Here is a 19,553-nt window from a genome sequence, read left to right as displayed (position 1 = left end):
AAGACTGAAATGACATCGAAATGCAGTATAATTTTAATAGGATAATAACACAGAATAGAGTGTGCGGTTAAACGCTAATGTTTGGAATGGACCAATCAAAGCAAAGGAGGCGGGATTCTTGGAGTTAGACGCCTCTGTAATTGGTTGAAATTTCGGTGGGATTCCTGGTAGGGTAGTGCAATGTAGTAGAATTCTAAAATGAAACGTTTTTATTTATTTATTTATTTAAATATCATTTTGGAATATAATGGAAATGCTACAGGAGAATAACAATTATTATATTGTAATTAAATAATTTTTCACCGCACGCTTTCAGCTCGTTTTTTTTTTTTTTTAATGTATTATTATTATTACTATTAGTATTATTATTATTATTATCCGGGGAAGCCAGGCGTAAGGACGCACAACTCGGTCACGTGACTCGGGTAAAAGGGGAGCCTCTCCTGTGTGTGTGTGTATATGCGAGTGTGTGTGTGTTTACATCAACGCGTTCACGCGCAGCTGCTGCGCCCCATGCTAATGCTAGCCGCCGCTCTGTATATGTTTCGTTTTCGTTTTCGCCTAAACCTCGACGCACAGCAACGTTAAACTTCAGCAGAAGGCTGTTGTGATTAGCACAGAAGGAAGTGCGACAAACGGAGTAGTGTTAGTGTGTGTGTGTTGTGTGTGTGTGTGTGTGTGTGTGTGTGTGTGTGTGTGTGTGTGTGGTAACAGTGTGTTAAATCGGCGTCATGGAGGAGCTGGCGGTGGAAGTGAGGGGCGCGAATGGAGCTTTCTACAAGGTGGGTTCCCCTCTCTCTGAAGCTCTCTTTATTACATTCCGTGTTTATGAATTGATCCGTGTTTATTCTGTTAGCATTTTAGCATTCGCTACACGGGCCTCTATAGGCTCGCTAGGCCCTGGATGTTCATGTTCAGGGCTTGGGATTGAGCTGCCGCCCTTCTAGCAGCTTCACACACAGAGGCCTTTCGCTGTCATGTTTATTCGTAGACGCAACCTAAATTCAACATGAAGCTGTATTGACTTCTTATTAAGCATAAAAATAACAAAAACAAAATGGATCCGCAATGCTGTTCAGGCCTCCGGTGGAAAAAAGTCTGGCCTGTTGGTTCGGCAGCACTGGATCATATTTAATAGGCTCGTGCGTGCTGGATTATAGATTACACTCCTCTTTAACTGGTCAGATAATACACTCTGGGGTTTGTTGTTTCTTTCAAGCACACGGATTCGGTGTGTGTGTGTGTGTGTGTGTGTGTGTGTGTGTGTGTTGCTATCCCACCCCCTGACTTGTGAACTTGAGCAGAACTTCACATCTGCCTTTATAACGCTATTATAAACTGCACCTCGTCATCATCTTCATCTATATCATTCACATGAAAACATCTTACAGACCATTATAGGTACTGTTTAGTTCCCTTATTTCTTTTTGGTTCTGGGCCTCTAGAAGTGATTGCTATTTTTAATTCATGGTTTATCCATAAATCTTGTCTGTACATGCATAACCCTTACTGGACATTCCTGATGATTGATTGATATATCCAGTGCTTTTTTTTTAAAGCACACAGGATTCTCCATTTGATGCATGCAGTATTCATTTTTTATTATTATTATTATTATTAAAAAGCATTGCTATGTCTATAACCGTCATGTCGTCTATAAGATACCAGAAATAAGATGGAAATTAAGCTGCTCATCTTCTGCCCCTTGTACTTAGAACAGAGCCGGTCAGACAGCTCGGGGTGCGATAAAATGATCTAGAACGACTGAGAAGTTGGTGATTTTTTTTGGGGGGGGGAAAGAACGTCCTGATTTAAAGTAAGAAGAGTCCAGAGTGAAAAGTCAGAGCATTTTGAGGAACAGTGTGTTCTCCACAGCTTTGTACTACGTTTCTATGTTGATATGGAAAAAAAATATTGCTGATGGATATCTGACTGTTCCGATCCTCAGGCTTTCGTGAAGGACGTGCACGAGAACACGATCACTGTGACGTTTGAAAACAAGTGAGTTTCATCTCATGAACACTTCCACAATAAATATAATATACATATATATATTGATCTTGACTGAGTTTCTTAATTATGTACAAAGTCCACATTATATCTTGTGATAATACGTGTTTAGTTACAGTGTTAATAGACAATAAAACCCTTACACCCTGATTTCATTTGCATGACTCATGGCCTTTAGCCAGAAATGCATTTGTGCACTTGAATGCCGATACAGGCTTTGCCTGTTTTCTGGAATTTCTAATAAAGACTCTGAATGTTTGTATTTTTCCTCATTATTCAATATTACAGTTGGCAGCCAGAGCGACAGATCCCTTTTCAGGACGTGCGGTTCCCTCCTCCTGCTGGGGTTCAGAAAGAGATCACCGAGAGTGATGAAGTTGAGGTACGTGCTATGGAAAACAATTTACTCAAAGCAAGCCAAGCATACATTTTTGCCCGTTTGAATGAACTCATCCCTCCTGATTTGGTTCGAAGGTGTACTCCAGGGCTAACGACAAGGAACCGTGCGGCTGGTGGCTAGCCAAAGTGCGCATGGTAAAGGGGGAGGTGAGTAAGTTTTTTTTTGCATGGTTTAGAATTCAAATAAATCACAGGAAGGAAGCTGAATTGTTATTTTTATTTATTTTATTTTTTTTGTTTACAGTTTTACGTCATAGAGTATGCCGCCTGCGATGCCACGCTCAACGAGATCGTCACATTAGAGAGGCTGCGGCCCGTGAACCCAAACAAAGGCTCCGCGAAGAACTCCTTCCTGAAAATTCGACTGGACGTTCCGGAGGACCTGCGACAGATGTATGTGCTCCGTTACTTTTACAAAGGCTTATTTGATCGATTTAAGGTGCTGTTTCTAATATCTGTGTTTCTATAACTGTCATTTTGAACGAAACCTGCAGAGAAGGAAGATTTTTAATATTGTCATGTAGTGCATCACGATAACTTAAGTTTCATGATCCTGTGTGCATTATTTCTAGCCTGGAATTAAGCTCCGCCCATTAGGTTCCTTAACAAGGGAATCGTTCTTGCTTTACTTTTTTTTTTTTTTTTTTATCTTTTTTTTATCACGTGAATGAAATTTTCTTTTCGTGGCATAAAGATTCAACTAATTTAATTCCTTTTTTTTTAAAGTTATGGACTTGTGGTAGATTAATTTTAGATGAATGAAAGTTGTGTATTCACTTATTCACCGTCCACAGCTGCGCAAAAGACTCGGCTCACAAAGATTTCAAAAAAGCCGTGGGTGCGTTCCACGTCACATATGACTCAGATAAGAAGCAGCTGGTCATCCTGGTGAGTCAAAAAGCATCGAATCAGCATTTAGTCATTTTCCCCAATTATATCTCGCCATACTTTATCCCCCCACCCCACCTTAACGTCCTTTTTGTTGCATTCCAGTCAGTCAACGAGGTGACCACCAAACGTGCGACCATGCTGACGGACATGCACTTCAGGAGCCTGCGCACTAAAATGGCCCTCATTCTAAGGAACGAAGAGGCCAGTAGGCAGCTGGAGGTACGGCCGCTAGTTCCGCTTACCCTGTCCCTTCTGCCCCGATCGACTACAGTGCAATAGAATCTAGCTGCTAAATCTGTTTCTGCAGCTTGGGAGTGGAGCGTGTAACGTAATGATGGGATTGTGGCCTGCAAATCTGCTGTGTGGCACTTCAGTGTCTATATTTACCAAGAGCAAGAGGGTTTCACTATCTCATATGTTGTGCGGATGCACAGCTGTTGCATTCCAGACCCCGGCTTAACGGCACTCCGGTTTAAATCGAGGCAGGACGGGCTTCCGCGCTGGAGCACAGGGTTAGAGCAGCATCAGAGCAAATAAAGATTTGCTCTACAAGTGTTTTGGACAACTCCTGTAAAGCAGTGTTATTTGTTAAGTTAAATTGCACGTTAACCTAAATACCAGAATACCAGAATGTTCTCATTCTCTCAAACAAGGCTAAAGATGGATACAAAGATACAAAGATTTTTTTTTGTTCAAAGTAACTATGCAGTGAGGGACCATAATTCTTATCCAGGTGACCCTTACTGACCAGAAGCAACTGCAAAGAATCCAGTCAAGTGCAAAAGTCTGCATACAGGTGGAAAAAAGTGAGTGTAGTGTATTTATGCAGCGTGTCTTGATATTAAATAAACACGCTTATTGGGCGTAGCAATGCGTATACTTTGTGTAACGGACGTCCAGTTCGAGATGCAATTTAATGCTTCAAAAAAACTTTATCACCTCTCAATAATTCTAAGAGGATCAATAACTTGAATAATAGACTGAATTATAATGTAACGTAATACAGGACCCAAATTTGATACGTCGGATATCACTAAAACTATATTGAGTCCATGTGGGATTTACAATTCCATTACTATTACTATTTGTATATGTAATTACTATTCACATGAAAATGGTTATAAAAGGACTTCTGAACTTTCTTAGTTTTGATCCTGTGGGCTGTGTCTGTCTGCATGTCTTCATCATGGCTCCACATGGAGTAGAACAGCAGGAGGAAATAAAAAAAAAAAAAATCAGATCTTGCTGTTGTACAGGGGTTATCGAAGGGAATCGAAGTATCTGTGATCATTCATTCATTCAGATCATATCTATTCAGTCTGTGGAAAGGACACAGCATAACGTCCATCCCTGTGACTGGCGTCCAAGAGTAAAAGCTCTCTGGCACAAAACCACAAGCTAAAGTACACGAAAACGAGCGTGTTGTGAGCAGATTCTTTGGTCAAATAAATTTGTTCGCCTCCGATGGGGTCCAGCATGTTTGACGTGAACCTGGCCAGGACTACTACAGTGATTTGTTTAGTTCTGACAGTGAAGCACGGTGGTGGGAGTGTGAGGATAATGCATCAAAGTCCAAAAGGTGTTAGGGGAGATGATGTTTTTAGATTGTAGCACGAATGTCTGTGGTTCTACCAAAATACCGGCTGACAAGATGACTCCCATTCTCCAGAAGCTTGGCAGAAGATGAAAAATTCCAGCATGATAACAATCCAAAGCACAGGAGCCAAAATCATGCAAGAGTTTTTAAAGAAGAAGAAGAAGGGGGGAAAAAAAACAACGTGAAAACTGCGACCTGGCCAAGTATGTCGCCTGACTCGAATCCAGTAGAGCACCTTCGGGGTGTTTTAAAGAGAAAGGTCAAGCAACACAACCCCTCCAGCAAAGAACAGCTGAAACAGATCGTCTCTGAAGAATGCCAGAATATCTCTCCAGACATTTGTTCAACACTGGAATCGTGTATATATACCGAAGAGGATCGAGTCAGCCATCCAAAATAATGGCAGGCATACAAAGATTTCAGTTTATGAAAAGGTGCTCTGGATTCCTTCTGTGGGGCTTGTATTTTTAATATATTAAGTCTAAACTGCTTTTGGGTTCACATGCTGTTCAACTTGGAGCAGCTCCATAAGTATTGGAACCCTTACTAAAGATGCATTTAAAAAATAAAAGGTTTAAATGTCTTTTGTTGATAATTAATTAAAGTAAGTAAAAGGTCTTGTCAAAACATGTCACAATTATCTTGTTTTAGTACTCTGTCTCATATAATCCTTGATGAGAATGCAGATTAAGAAATTTAAAACCATGCCTCAATACACAACCTCTCCAAGTTTCTCTCTAGAGGATTCGTCTCCTGTTTTTTTTTTTTTTTTTTTTTTTCCTTCCAGCAGGTTTTAGGTCAGGGTATCAAGATGGAACTGGGCCATGTCCAAAGCTTGACTCTCTGGTCATTGAAGCATTTTTGTGAGGATTTGGATGCAGTTCGCTGATAATTGATGCCTTGGATTTGAGGAAGGGTTTGAGGACTTTTAGAGAAGAGTCACAGATTAGTTTCCAGCTCTAGCAGCATCTAGTAAACTCTTATCTGAGGATAGAGAAAAAAGAGAAAGGGGGTTTTCTGATGTCACACCGTCCAGATAGCTTGGCATCGCTTTCTTATCCTCCCCGTGATGATGAATGTAGAAACAGGAAGTCATGGACTTTTTTCCCAAGGGTAATGGTGGTATTGAAAGAAAAAAACAATACAAGTTTAAAACTCATGGTCCTGTCCTCGGTTTTCTCCAGAGCTCTCGACAGTTAGCGTCAAGGTTCCACGAGCAGTTTGTGGTGCGCGACGATCTGATGGGTCTGGCCATCGGTACACACGGAGCCAACATCCAACAGGCCCGCAAAGTTCCCGGAGTCACCAACATCGACCTGGACGAGGAGACGTGCACCTTTCACATCTACGGAGAGGTACACTGCAAGCCTGCTTTCACATGATCCTGTTTAATCTGAAACTCTGGGCAGAATTTGAAAAGTGTGTGTGATTTCAGGACCAGGATGCCGTGCGCAAAGCCAGGAGCTACCTGGAGTTTTCCGAGGATGTTATTAGGGTACCTAGGAATTTAGTAGGTAAAGACAAAACTGTCCATATATAAATAAACACCATTTGCAGTAGACATGTTTCTTTGATTTCAGTGTTGCATTGAAACACATTATTTCTAGTCTGGGAATAAGCTCCGCCCCTCAAGTGGAACAATGCTGCTCAAGTCTTTTATTTTCCTTAAAATTATACTTGATTAAATTGAATTTTTTTATCAATCGACTAAAATTATTTTGTTATTGTGGCATTGTGATTTAACCATTTAATTCTCAGATAAATTTGATTTCAGTGTTTCTGCACTTTTAAAGAATTTGTGCTGCTTTAAAGGAGCAGTTTGTAACGTCCTTGCTATGGAGGTGAAATTATTGTTTGCAATAAAAACATGGACATACTTTACCAAATGGCTTTTAGAAAACGTCACTAAAAGTTATAGTGATTAATTTTAGATTGTAGGAAATAATTTGTCTTATGCCAACGTTCAGTATAAACTCTGTGTGTAACTGACTGTGTTCATTAGTTAAGATCATCAGTAAAGCACAGGAAAGTTTGGTGTAATATTTTTTGATTAGATGGTCAGATAGCAGAGGGATGATCAAAAAGTGCTGTATCTTGTAAGGGGAAATCGTTGTTACCTTCTGTTTTCTCTCTAATCCGTCATTTAGTCGGCTTATGTACCGTATCTTTTTGTTCCCCCACTAGGAAAAGTCATTGGGAAGAGCGGGAAGCTGATTCAGGAAGTCGTGGATAAATCCGGAGTGGTCCGAGTGAGAGTGGAACCGGAAAACGAGAAGAAATCATCTCCGTTGGAAGAGGTCAGTACGTGTTTTATGGCACACAGGCAGTATGAATCAGAAATGGAAGGACGCTGGCCTCTACTGATGTGAAATGAAACAATGGAGTTGCTTGGCTTTGTGATTCATCATCCCCCCCCCCCCCATTTCTCTGTTTATGTAACTCACTCTGACTAAAGGGCATGGTGCCGTTCGTGTTCGTCGGGACAAAAGAAAGCATCTCAAACGCACGCCTCCTGCTCGACTACCATCTCAACTATCTCAAAGTAAGCCTTCCTCTCTTTACGTGTTTTTTCCCCTCATTAACTCGCTTTATTGACAGTAAACAGAGCTTTAGCATGACACTAGAACTAGTTCTCGATCCAGTTGAACAGCATATGTATTGGTTAATCTGTGTACCTGCGTAGTGACCATGCTGACCAAGCAATGTTCTGACTTAAATGACCCAACATGTACATTTAAGTTTATTGTAGTAGGAAGATCATTTTTGTATTCAGGAGGTGGATCAGTTGCGGATGGAGAGGCTGCAGATCGACGAGCAGCTACGACAAATCGGCGGAGGCCCCAGAGCTCCATCAGGCCGACCCGAGAAGGAAAAACCGTTCAGCTCTGATAACGGCATGGGACATTCCCGAGGGGGCAAACCGTTCGGCCGTGGAGGGCGAGGAAGACGAGGGCCTACGTTTGCATCAGGTAGTTTTGCATTTTGCGATTCTAAAAACTGCAGTTTTTAAAGATGCTCCTTTACAGAAAAGACACAGAGATGTAAAAATTTCTATCCTCATGAACAAATATGGAGTACAGTAATCCCGTAAGCTGTTTTTTTTTTTTTTATTGTTTAAGCCGTAAATGATCCTCCCACACTCTTTAAACACACACACAAAACATTTGCAAGCATATATCGAGATGGATTTGGGGTAAATATCACATTTATAGTGAGTACTGTATGTATGTATGTTCCTTGCCAGAAGTCTTAGAAGGTGCAGAGCGTTTGGGCGACATAATAGGGCTTGCAGAAAAAGCGTAAAAATACAGCGTACACGGAACAAAACGAAACACTCGGGACAGTGACACGAAAAACTGGGATGCTGGAAAATTCTGCTTCCCTTTCCCCAACTGCACACAGCCAGTGATTAAATGAATGGGGCATTCCGATTGGCCAGACTCGTTCCTCCAGCCGTACTGTATTTTGATTTTCAGCATCCCCGCACCGCGCTTTCCTAAACAACGCTACGCTGTACAGGATTTGATATATTATTAACATTTTACTTTATTTTGATTAATGGATACATTTTGCAATTAGTACTTATATTTATATTAATAAAATACCTTATTTCAACATAAAAACAATTCACTATAAGGTTTGCGAATACCGCGATATACCGGGAAAATCCGCAAAAAAAATTCATTATGTTCCAATATAATCTGCTATATACCGGGACCGCGATATATGAACCGCGATATTGCAGGGGATTACTGTATATATGGATATAGGAAACATTCCCAAGCTTTCATCCGTCCCAGTGTCTTATGGCCTCTCTCTTTTGTTTAACTGGAGTGTGATTGGACCTTGTATTTTAACAGGCTAACGACACTGCATGCGCATTAATTCTTCCCCCAACGAAGAGTTCATAAAGAATAATATATTCTGACTGTAAATTAGTTCTGACAGCCATTAATCGCATAACATTACATTTTAATCCCTTTAGTTTTTAAGTGGATTGTTGGTTTAAATGCTTACACTGAATAAAACCTACTGTAGCTTGAGTAACATAAATTCATTTTAACATCAATTAGTCGCATGACATTTTTACGCTGCCTTTAATTGGTTTCTTTGCCATAAAATATTCAGATAATAAGCCCCTAGTGCTTCTTTTAATGATTAACATTCATGATGATGTTTAGTTGCTTAGCATTTCGTATGAATGAGGTCTTTCTTCAGAAAAGCTAATCTGGTGTAGACAGTTAAAGCCGTCCTTCATATTATGATCCCTTCTTTATTTTCTATTTTTTCTCAAGGCACCAATTCTGAAGCGTCCAACGCATCCGAGACTGAATCAGACCACAGAGACGAGCTGAGTGACTGGTCTCTGGCTCCCACCGATGAAGAGTCTATGGGTTACCCCAAACGAGTCCCAGACGGGCGAAAGAGGGGTGGCGGTGGAGGCCGGGGCCGAGGGGGGCGAGGAAGAGGAGGAGGAGGATACAAAGGTATTTACTTACATTTCAAGAACGCCTCTATTATCTCAGATTTACTTTAGCATCGCACATGTATTTCCAATACCAGATATATCTATCTATCCTCTGTTATCAGTGATTTAAGTCACTCTTTCAATGAGGATGTTGATTATTCCTTATAATATGACAATTTGCCATTATAATGGCTAGACCACTGGATCAGAGCATCTCCAAAACTGCAGCTCTTGTGGGGTGTTCCCGGTCTGCAGTGGTCAGTATCTATCAGAAGTATTCCAAGGAAGGAACAGTGGAGAACTGGCGACAGGGTCATGGACGGCCAAGGCTGATTGATTGCGCGTGGGGAGTGAAGGCTGGTCCATGTGACCCGATCCAACAGACGAGCTACTGTTGCTTAAATTGCTGAAGAAGTTAATGCTGGTTCTGATTGAAAGATGTTAGAATACACAGAACATAATGGGTCAGGGCTGTTTTGGCAGCAAAAGGGGGACCAACACAATATTAGACAAGTGGTCATATTGTTATGCCTGGTCGGTGTATGTGTGCTGTATTAACTTGATATCGTCTTTAATCAGGTGAGGACGCGCACTGGAGTGAGTCTCGTCCCCGGAACTCCAAGCCGAGGCTGCAGGAGGATTCACTACAGGTTACCAATTACTATAAATTGTAAAAAGATATATTTTTTAAAAAGTACAGTGAATTGTAGTATCCGTGCAGTGGAATCGGACCAGTGTTCGTCAGTGTGTTCTCATGGGTAGAAAGTTACACAGCTTTTCCTCTGGACTTTATCTCCCTCTATTTTAAAATCTAAACCTTAGGGAAAAGGTTAGATCTTTTCACTTGACACTGATTAAATGAAATGATGTCTTTCACTGGGACAGGCAGGCACAGAAAAGGACATGCCAAAGTAAATACATTTTGTAACGTTGCTAATTAATCCCAAATGATATCTCCTGACTCATCTCTTCAGATTCGCGTCGACAGCAATAACGAGAGGAGCGTCCACGCCAGCCGAGGCCCCCAGGGGCCCAGCGGCGACTCTACCGGCACCCGACAGAGGAGCGTCAAGGAGCGAGGGATAAAGAAAGAGAAGCAGGAAGGGCAAGACAGCCAGGTCGTCATGAACGGCGTGTCGTAATTGAAAATCCCCCTCCCCGTGTCTAATCTCCCAAACAACTCCACCGTTCCAGAAGCTTCTTTCATTAGAGACACATTAGGCCAAAGAGAACCAGGTCAGTAGGGCTTAAGAAAACAAACAAACAAAAAAAACAACAACAAAAGACATGACATCAAGCACATTTTGTAACTGTTAAGGGGGAACTAGACAAAAACATCTCTGCTGTCTATGAATTTTGTAGTCTGCATTGATTAGAGGTGTCGGTCTCTAAATCGAAAGTTTTGTAATCGACTTTCTAGGCAACTAACAAAGCTCTGGGTGTATTAAAAAAAAAAAAAGTGTGTGTGTTTTTTGATTTTTGTTCACATCGGGGGACATAGGATTTGATTCAGATATGTGTGCCATCTCTTGTGTGGCAGATTTTTGTTTTGTTTTTTTCTCCCCCCCCTACTGTTTGGTGTCTGGTTATTATAGAGCCCTTCATGATGTGAGGTTCCAGCCACATTGCTTAAAAATAAAAATAAAAAAAATAGACAAGTAGACATACTCCTAGATGATCTGTGCCTTTAACTAGTGGGATAGTTTCTGAATTTGGATATCTAAATCAGGGAAGACGACATGGATTCTGCATAATCTTAGCCAGTCAGTGAAAATAAACCATGGTGCATGTACAGTACTTCACATGTGATGTTTTTTGGTACATCTAAAGGGCAACTCTCCATCTTTTTGCTTTTTCTTTTTCTTTTTTTTTTTTTGTTCCCTTTTCGGACCGTGTAAAGGTGAGCTCGTCCCGAGCGACGAAGCAGTCGACCACTCGATGCGATTTATATAGATGTATTTCATTTGTGAGGTATTTTTGATTAATTTAAACGAGACGCGTTAGCTTTTTAGCGAACCATCTTTAGCTGCGTTTTAGTCGTCAAAATTTTGTACCATTTCTTTTTCTTTTTTTAATTTGCTTCCTAGTATCTACCATCCAAACTTTAAAAGCGATGCTTACAGGGAGTAGGTGAAGTTCATCCTAAGCCACGTCCTGTCGCCCCCCTCGTGTGTTTACTCCACGTTCATGTTCAGGTGTAAAAAGCACTGATATCAGATATTGCTGTAAAAGCTTCATTATCGGTGACAGCGTATTGTACATGACACGCTCGCTGTTATTTTTGAAGTTACGATCGAACCTTCTCAAGCGTGCACTTAGGTTTCGTGTTCCTCGGCAACTACTCGGATTTAACGATGCGCGCCCGTAACGGAACGGGCGGAGTCGCGCGTACACCCTCATCGTCACGAACTTTCTCATTTTGACTCTGCTGTACTTTTCGCTTAGGGAGGGAAGATGAAGGAGATGTAACATGGAGTTTGATATAAAGCTGTGTTACCTGATCCGTGCTTGTGCATTTCCTTTTAGTTTACAAGTTTAGAGGTTTAGAAGAGTGTTCTACACCCAGACTCTTTTTTTTTTTTTCTTCTTCTCCCCCCCCCCCCCTCCTTTTCTTTTTAGGTTTGTTTCATTTCTTTATTTCTTTTTTTTTTTCTTTTCGTAAACCTACTGTGACGCTAACCCCTAGTAGTCCTTCTTTCCCCTCTGTACAGCTATAACAGTAACAGTTCATTTATACCTGCTATTTCCTACTAGAACTATCTTTACCCGTGGCGTTAAGTCAGACCTACGTGTTGCAGCTTAAACCACAATCTTGAACCTGAATTTTTTGCCTGAATCTTAACATCTTGCAACAAAGTGAGACTAATGGTCAGTTGTAAAGCAGTGAGCATCACGCGAATATTGCTCTGTATGAGAAGTGAGCTGTTAATACAACTTGTCTGGCTCAAATGGGCAAGGTTTAGCGAGACAAGAATCTGGATGGTATGAAGATAAGGAACTATTAAGATCCAAATATCTAGTACTTGTCTGCTGTTTTCCCTTATTTAACACACCTACTACAAACCTGATCATCACTCGATACAGGCGTTCGCCATCAGAAATGAACGTCACTTTTTCTTTCCGCTTCGGTCACGGTGCCATCAAGGCTACTGTACCTTTTTAGTGTGTTTGTTTCACCTGGAAGCATAAGCATCGTGTACCTTTTTAAAAATCATTTAAAGGTACATACTCTGTACTTACACATAAATCCTAAACTACATACTCGAGTACAAACGCTCTAGCCTTAAAGGCACCGCCTCAGCGCTAAGAAAAAGTGCCTTCGTTTGGGCATGTCAGTAGTTTAACTGTGTACAAGCTTTGTAGTGTGACTGAAATTTGTGAACCAAACCTGGCAAAGTTGTGTAATTTAGCACACCTCAATCTAATCCTTATATAACTGGCAGGTTTAGATACTGTAGCGCTTCTCTAATGCACTTACGGAACAGTTTAAAGTTAGCTGTTGAAGATAAACACTAGTTTTTTGGGGTTTCTTTTGTCTGTCTCAGAATTAAAAGCAATTATTATTGTTCTTACTACTACTACTACTGCTAGTAATTCACCTTTTGTATGTACATGGCAATATTAATTATTTGATTTGTAAAAATAGTAATAATATTATTACTATTCAATGTAATATAAATAAAAATTAAAGCTGTTTAAGAAACTTTTTTTTTTTCTTTGTATGATGACTGATTCATCTCAATTTATTATTAGTAGTAGTAGTAGTAGTGATGTTAACGTTATATTAATAATAATAATAAATAATAGTAGGAGTAGTTCAAGTAGTGTCCATATTAATGGTTAATATATTAGTCGTAGTAGTAGTATAATTAACAACACGAGCAGTAGGTGTGTTAAACAGGGAACCTGCCCACTTCCGCCGGACTCCGAACAGAGAATGCCGGTCGTAAAAGAAGTTTCTTCTCAGTCTCTTTACGCAAAACTCATACAAGGCTCAATTTGTGACAGTCTGTTAATGCAAAGCTTCAAATGATAATGATGATAATAATAATAATAATAATAATAATAATTTTTAAAAAATAATCTTAATGTTGCCAAACAGACTGTTTCCTAGTTATTTATTTTTCAGACCGTGTATGAGTTTACAAATACACCAAAATTTCAAAAAATTAAAAAAAAAAAAATAAATAAAAAAAAATCATCTCTTGCTCATATTGTAGGCTATTGTGAAAAAATTTCAATGAAAAAAAAAAAAGACACAATTAAACAGACAGGAAAAAAAAACTGTAGATACTGAACCAAGGTAGACTGACCTTGTATGTTACTGCACTTTGGGTAAGAATTTCTTTGTACATAAATAGCAAGACAGACTGGGTTTTATGTTGACATTGTTTGGTTATAGTGCAATATATTTTGTATGCAAGCAGTTTCAATAAATAAAGGTTGATCTTCCTCTGCAAATCTGAAGTGTGTGGGTTTTTTTTTTTTTTTTTATAAAGAGTTATTTATGGCTTTTATGTGCCATATGTTAGGAAAAGCTGATGAAATGATCCAACTGGAGTTACTGTGGAGTTACCACATGATGGCGCCCTTGCAGCAAGAAAGGCATTAAAAGGGCTCCATTCATCTGTGCCTTTTTCTGGTTAGCAGCTTATGCTAAACATGAATATGTATTTATGTTCTAGATGTAATTACTGTGAAATGTGAAAATAGTGGATATTTGACAATTATAATACATAACTGCAGAAATGTGAACAAAGTTGAATTCTTAAATCTGATTTGGTTGATTTTATAAATTTACATGAACATTTTTTCTCTCCAGGGATGTATATTATTTTTTCCATCATCCTGAGTCCCCAGGTCATCTGTTTGTAAACATCAGCAATTTTAAAGCATGAGCAAGTGTTCAGGACAGATAGCTTTTTGTTTTCTGGTTTAGGGTAACTTTTTTGTTTGTTTTGTCTGGTGGAGAGGAGTGGAGGCATATTTGAGTGGGGTTTTTTTTGTTGGATTTTTTGTCTGTGGAGAGGAGTCAGGGCATGGTTGAGTGTTTGTGTGTTGTCTGGTGGGGTGGAGTGGGGGCATGGTTGGGGTTTTTTTTGTTTGTGTTTTGTCTGGTGGAGAGGAGTCAGGGCATGGTCGAGTTTTTTGTTTGTATTTTGTCTGGTGGAGAGGAGTGGGGACATGGTTGTGTGTTTTGTCTGGTGGAGAGGAGTGGGAGCATGGTTGAGTGTTTTGTTTTATTTATTTGTGTTTTGTCTGGTGGAGAGGAGTCAGGGCATGGTCGAGTTTTTTGTTTGTGTTTTGTCTGGTGGAGAGGAGTGGGGGCATGGTTGTGTGTTTTGTCTGGTGGAGAGGAGTGGGAGCATGGTTGAGTGTTTTGTTTTATTTATTTGTGTTTTGTCTGGTGGAGAGGAGTCAGGGCATGGTCGAGTTTTTTTGTTTGTGTTTTGTCTGGTAAAGAGGAGTCAGGGCACGGTCGAGTTTTTTTGTTTGTGTTTTGTCTGGTGGAGAGGAGTCAGGGCATGGTTGAGTTTTTTATTTGTGTTTTGTCTGGTGGAGAGGAGTCAGGGCATGGTTGAGTTTTTTATTTGTGTTTTGTCTGGTGGAGAGGAGTGGGGGCATGGTTGAGTTTTTTGTTTTATTTATTTGTGTTTTGTCTGGTGGAGAGGAGTGGGGGCATGGTCGAGTGTTTTGTTTTATTTATTTGTGTTTTGTCTGGTGGAGAGGAGTGGGGGCATGGTCGAGTTTTTTGTTTGTGTTTTGTCTGGTGGAGAGGAGTGGGGGCATGGTCGAGTTTTTTGTTTGTGTTTTGTCTGGTGGAGAGGAGTGGGGGCATGGTTGAGTTTTTTATTTGTGTTTTGTCTGGTGGAGAGGAGTGGGGGCATGGTTGAGTTTTTTGTTTTATTTATTTGTGTTTTGTCTGGTGGAGAGGAGTGGGGGCATGGTCGAGTGTTTTGTTTTATTTATTTGTGTTTTGTCTGGTGGAGAGGAGTGGGGGCATGGTCGAGTTTTTTGTTTGTGTTTTGTCTGGTGGAGAGGAGTGGGGGCATGGTCGAGTTTTTTGTTTGTGTTTTGTCTGGTGGAGAGGAGTGGGGGCATGGTTGAGTGTTTTGTTTTATTTATTTGTGTTTTGTCTGGTGGAGAGGAGTGGGGGCATGGTCGAGTTTTTTGTTTGTGTTTTGTCTGGTGGAGAGGAGTGGGGGCATGGTTGAGTGTTTTGTTTTATTTATTTGTGTTTTGTCTGGTGGAGAGGAGTGGGGGCATGGTCGAGTTTTTTGTTTGTGTTTTGTCTGGTGGAGAGGAGTGGGGGCATGGTCGAGTTTTTTGTTTGTGTTTTGTCTGGTGGAGAGGAGTGGGGGCATGGTCGAGTTTTTTGTTTGTGTTTTGTCTGGTGGAGAGGAGTCAGGGCATGGTTGAGTTTTTTATTTGTGTTTTGTCTGGTGGAGAGGAGTGGGGGCATGGTCGAGTTTTTTGTTTGTGTTTTGTCTGGTGGAGAGGAGTGGGGGCATGGTTGAGTGTTTTGTTTTATTTATTTGTGTTTTTGTCTGGTGGAGAGGAGTGGGGGCATGGTCGAGTTTTTTATTTGTGTTTTGTCTGGTGGAGAGGAGTGGGGGCATGGTCGAGTTTTTTGTTTGTGTTTTGTCTGGTGGAGAGGAGTGGGGGCATGGTCGAGTTTTTTGTTTGTGTTTTGTCTGGTGGAGAGGAGTGGGGGCATGGTCGAGTTTTTTGTTTGTGTTTTGTCTGGTGGAGAGGAGTGGGGGCATGGTCGAGTTTTTTGTTTGTGTTTTGTCTGGTGGAGAGGAGTGGGGGCATGGTCGAGTTTTTTGTTTGTGTTTTGTCTGGTGGAGAGGAGTGGGGGCATGGTCGAGTTTTTTGTTTGTGTTTTGTCTGGTGGAGAGGTGTCGGGGCATGGTTGAGTTTTTTATTTGTGTTTTGTCTGGTGGAGAGGTGTCGGGGCATGGTTGAGTGTTTATTTTGTTTGTTTGTTTTTCAATTAATTTATTCTTATAGAGAGACAAAAGTGGCTGGTGAGGGCCCAGGATATTCCTGATTGCCACTTTTTTTGGGTAAACTCTATTGCAAAAAAAAAAAAACAACAACAAACGTTTGTTGATATCCAGTTTAATAAATAATTCCTTGTATTGTATTAATGCCAGAAGTTTAGTATTGTCCTCTCAATGAACATCTGTTGCAGAAAAAAGGTCTTGATCTTGAACTTGTCCACAGTATTTAACAGTCGGCTTGGTGTTTTGTTTTTTTTAATCCCATCCAACTCCATCCACTTAGTAGAACCGTAAAGTTTTTGTTGAGGCTGGAGTTCACATGTTCAAAATAGTTCAGTACATATTCCATTAATGGCTTTTGGAGTTTTGAAGGTTGCTTGGGTTTCAGGGCAGCGGTGGCTCAACGCTTAAGGCTCTGGGTTACTGATAAGAAGGCTGGAAGATCAAGCCCCAACACCGCCAAGCTGCTGCTGTTAGGCCCTTAAGCTTGTCTGCTCTGCTTGTGCTCTGGCCTATCAGCTTCCTAGCAAGTTGGGATATGTGAAGAAAAGAATTTCCCTCTGCTGTAATGTGTATGTGACAAAATAAAGTCTTCTTCGTCTTCGCAAACAACAGCGATCTTCAACAGTCCAGTTTCGCTGCGCCTCGGATTCCTGTTCTTCGCTGACAGAAATAAAACCTGATGTGACCTTTTGCTGTTGGAGTCCATCTGCCTCAAGATTTCCCCGGTTCTGAGATGCTTTTCTGCTCACCAGGGTTGTAAAAGAGTAATTGTCAGTTTCCTTCCTATCAGCTTCAACCAGAGGTGTTTCCTGCCACAGAACTGTGTTGTTTTTCACACCTTCTGAAATACTCAGAGCTGCCCAATGACCAGTCATGTGAGTGAAATTGCACTTTTCCCTTACATTATTGTTTTATCTCTTGCCACGTGGTATATCTGCCTGATGGTATAATTGCATGCATGAGTAAGGACACCGATGTTCCTCTGACCAGTGTGTTTATATAAACCAACCACATACACGTTTAAACATATAGGAGTAACATACAACACCGCATGCCATATCCAATCCGCCGCTTACTAAAGGATCAGGATTAAACCCATTGATTGAGCTGCATTTGCTTTGTAGCGATCGATCAAGTTTCTGCTTCTTCTACGTCTCAGCAGAACACAACTCAGCATGTCCCGTCATTGGATTTTCACTAGCTCTGACACAAATCCATCCCTCCTGGACTTCCTGCAGGTGGAATAGGCCAATTATCCGAAAAACAAAACTCTCTCCACTCCGTCGCCTTAGAATTTCACCCACCATCGACCGGACACGTCGGATAAGCTGACCTAGATTTTTTTTTTTCTTTCTCTCTACCTCTAATAATCTGAAGCAAACACAATGTTTCTTTTCCACTATTCTGTCATGAAGTGTACTTATGTGGCTCATTTGAAGCAATACTTATGAACCCTGTCTCCATTCGCTCCCCTCCTGTGCGGTCATTAAGGAATGCATGTGAAATTAATGGCAACACTTAAAACTGTGCCTGGAGTACTATTTAATTAGCATACAATGACACATGAGCTATGTTCATTACAGCTCACTCCTGCTCAAGTGACTGACTGACTGGCTGAGCTTTCAGCTATGTTTACGGTGCGGCCAAAGTAATCATTATGTCGCAGTGAAACAGGTTCATTTGTGTGATTCAGATGCTTCAATGCATGAGTAAATCACATAACTCTTAGGATCATATGGAGTACCACAAACAGACGACCCACCCCTTTCATTTCCTCACTTCCTCATACTCATTTCATTCATACCCATAATACCTCTGGTGGTTACTCTGGTAATCTTTCTCATTCACCCCACAGTCTAAAGAGTTAATCTATATCTAAATACTTTGAGAAAACCCTTCACCCCTTTAGGAAGCTAGGAACCTTTGAGGACTGACACCATGACATTTCCTTCCACTTCGCCCATTAAAACCACTCTGCTTAGTTTGGTTTGTTTAAGAATAAGAATGGAATAAAACACTGGGTGGCATGATGTAACTGGAAAGTAATCAAGGACGGGGTGTTGGGATGAAACAGAGGTACTTTTAGAAGCCCCAATGTGGCTGTTATTTTAAATATCTATTTCATAAAGTTCTGTATTCTTCTCAACAGTAATTTGCCAATAATTGCCAAAAACTACTTATAGGTGTGTTTGGGTACCTGTAGGACTAGTGGTTAGGCTTTGGTCTTCAACCACCATGGGTTTGATTCTCAGGCCAACCAGTGCCATTCCCAAGCCTGGAGAAACTGGGGACATCAGAAAGGACATCCATCATAAAACTTGTGTCAAATTAAATATGCAGACCAATGAGCCAAAAGAATAGTTACGTTTATTGTTCCTTATAGTCCTGTTAACACTTACGTTATAGCAACCATAAATGGTCATTTCCTCACTAGGGTTTTTGCCCTTTCACATGAAAGTAGTAATACAATTTTTTTAAAAATTTACATCAGATAAAGTTCATTCTCCTGCCTTGCACCCTGGCTAAAATCCACTGCAAGCCTGCCCAGAATAAATCTATTACTAAAAATGAAAGATCCCGACTATTTCAAGAAATGATTATTCCAAACTGCGCCGTTCAAACTTGCAGAAATCAAGAGGTTTCATTTTGTCCAGCATGAGCTACTGTATCTCAGACCAGCAGCTAGAGAGCTTGTACTTCAATCTGCATTAAGCTGCAGTCATACAGAGCCGACCTAATAGCCTTGAGTATGTGTCAATATCACGTACCTCCACTAAAAAAATGATTTATGCAGCCCTGGAAAGGGAGCAGCCTACAACTCGCCAAGATCCTAGAGATCTTTAATACTTGTTTTTAACTATAAATCACAATAAATGAACATAGGAAAGGCTCATTATATGTGTGGCGTGGTATTAATTAGCGTTACTCAGACCATGTTACCTGCCTGGCTGCGTCACATTTGGAGATGACACACAGCGTGTAGCGGCCACTCATTCTGTCTTTAATGAAAGCTAATCCAGATGGATGAGACAGGAAGAATTAATGTCTAAAAAGCGGCGAGGCTAACCTCTGTTAGTTCACTTAATTCAAAAGTGAAATTAAATTATTGATTTTTTTTGTGCTTTCCCAGGCAAATAAAGAACGATCGGAGTCATTAGGGCATAAAAAAACTCCCAGA

The 19,553-nt window shown here is 40.6% G+C and overlaps 1 protein-coding gene across 1 annotated transcript; it reads left to right on the top strand.

The window, feature by feature from the left end:
- The first annotated feature begins 426 nt into the window (after positions 1–426).
- On the top strand, positions 427–13,826 carry fmr1 (fragile X messenger ribonucleoprotein 1). The gene is made up of 15 exons (XM_058397178.1): positions 427–782; positions 1,949–2,001; positions 2,299–2,392; positions 2,485–2,556; positions 2,654–2,802; positions 3,204–3,297; positions 3,403–3,519; positions 6,082–6,252; positions 6,333–6,411; positions 7,082–7,194; positions 7,353–7,439; positions 7,671–7,866; positions 9,193–9,384; positions 9,945–10,015; positions 10,340–13,826. The coding sequence occupies exons 1-15, from the start codon at positions 732–734 to the stop codon at positions 10,505–10,507; spliced, it is 1,707 nt and encodes a 568-aa protein (XP_058253161.1). The 5' UTR covers positions 427–731; the 3' UTR covers positions 10,508–13,826.
- Positions 13,827–19,553: the final 5,727 nt, after the last annotated feature.

The sequence above is a fragment of the Hemibagrus wyckioides genome, linkage group LG08 (assembly GCF_019097595.1).
Source record: "Hemibagrus wyckioides isolate EC202008001 linkage group LG08, SWU_Hwy_1.0, whole genome shotgun sequence".
In the NCBI taxonomy this organism is placed as follows: domain Eukaryota; kingdom Metazoa; phylum Chordata; class Actinopteri; order Siluriformes; family Bagridae; genus Hemibagrus; species Hemibagrus wyckioides.
This window is presented reverse-complemented; position numbering and strand designations above follow the sequence as displayed.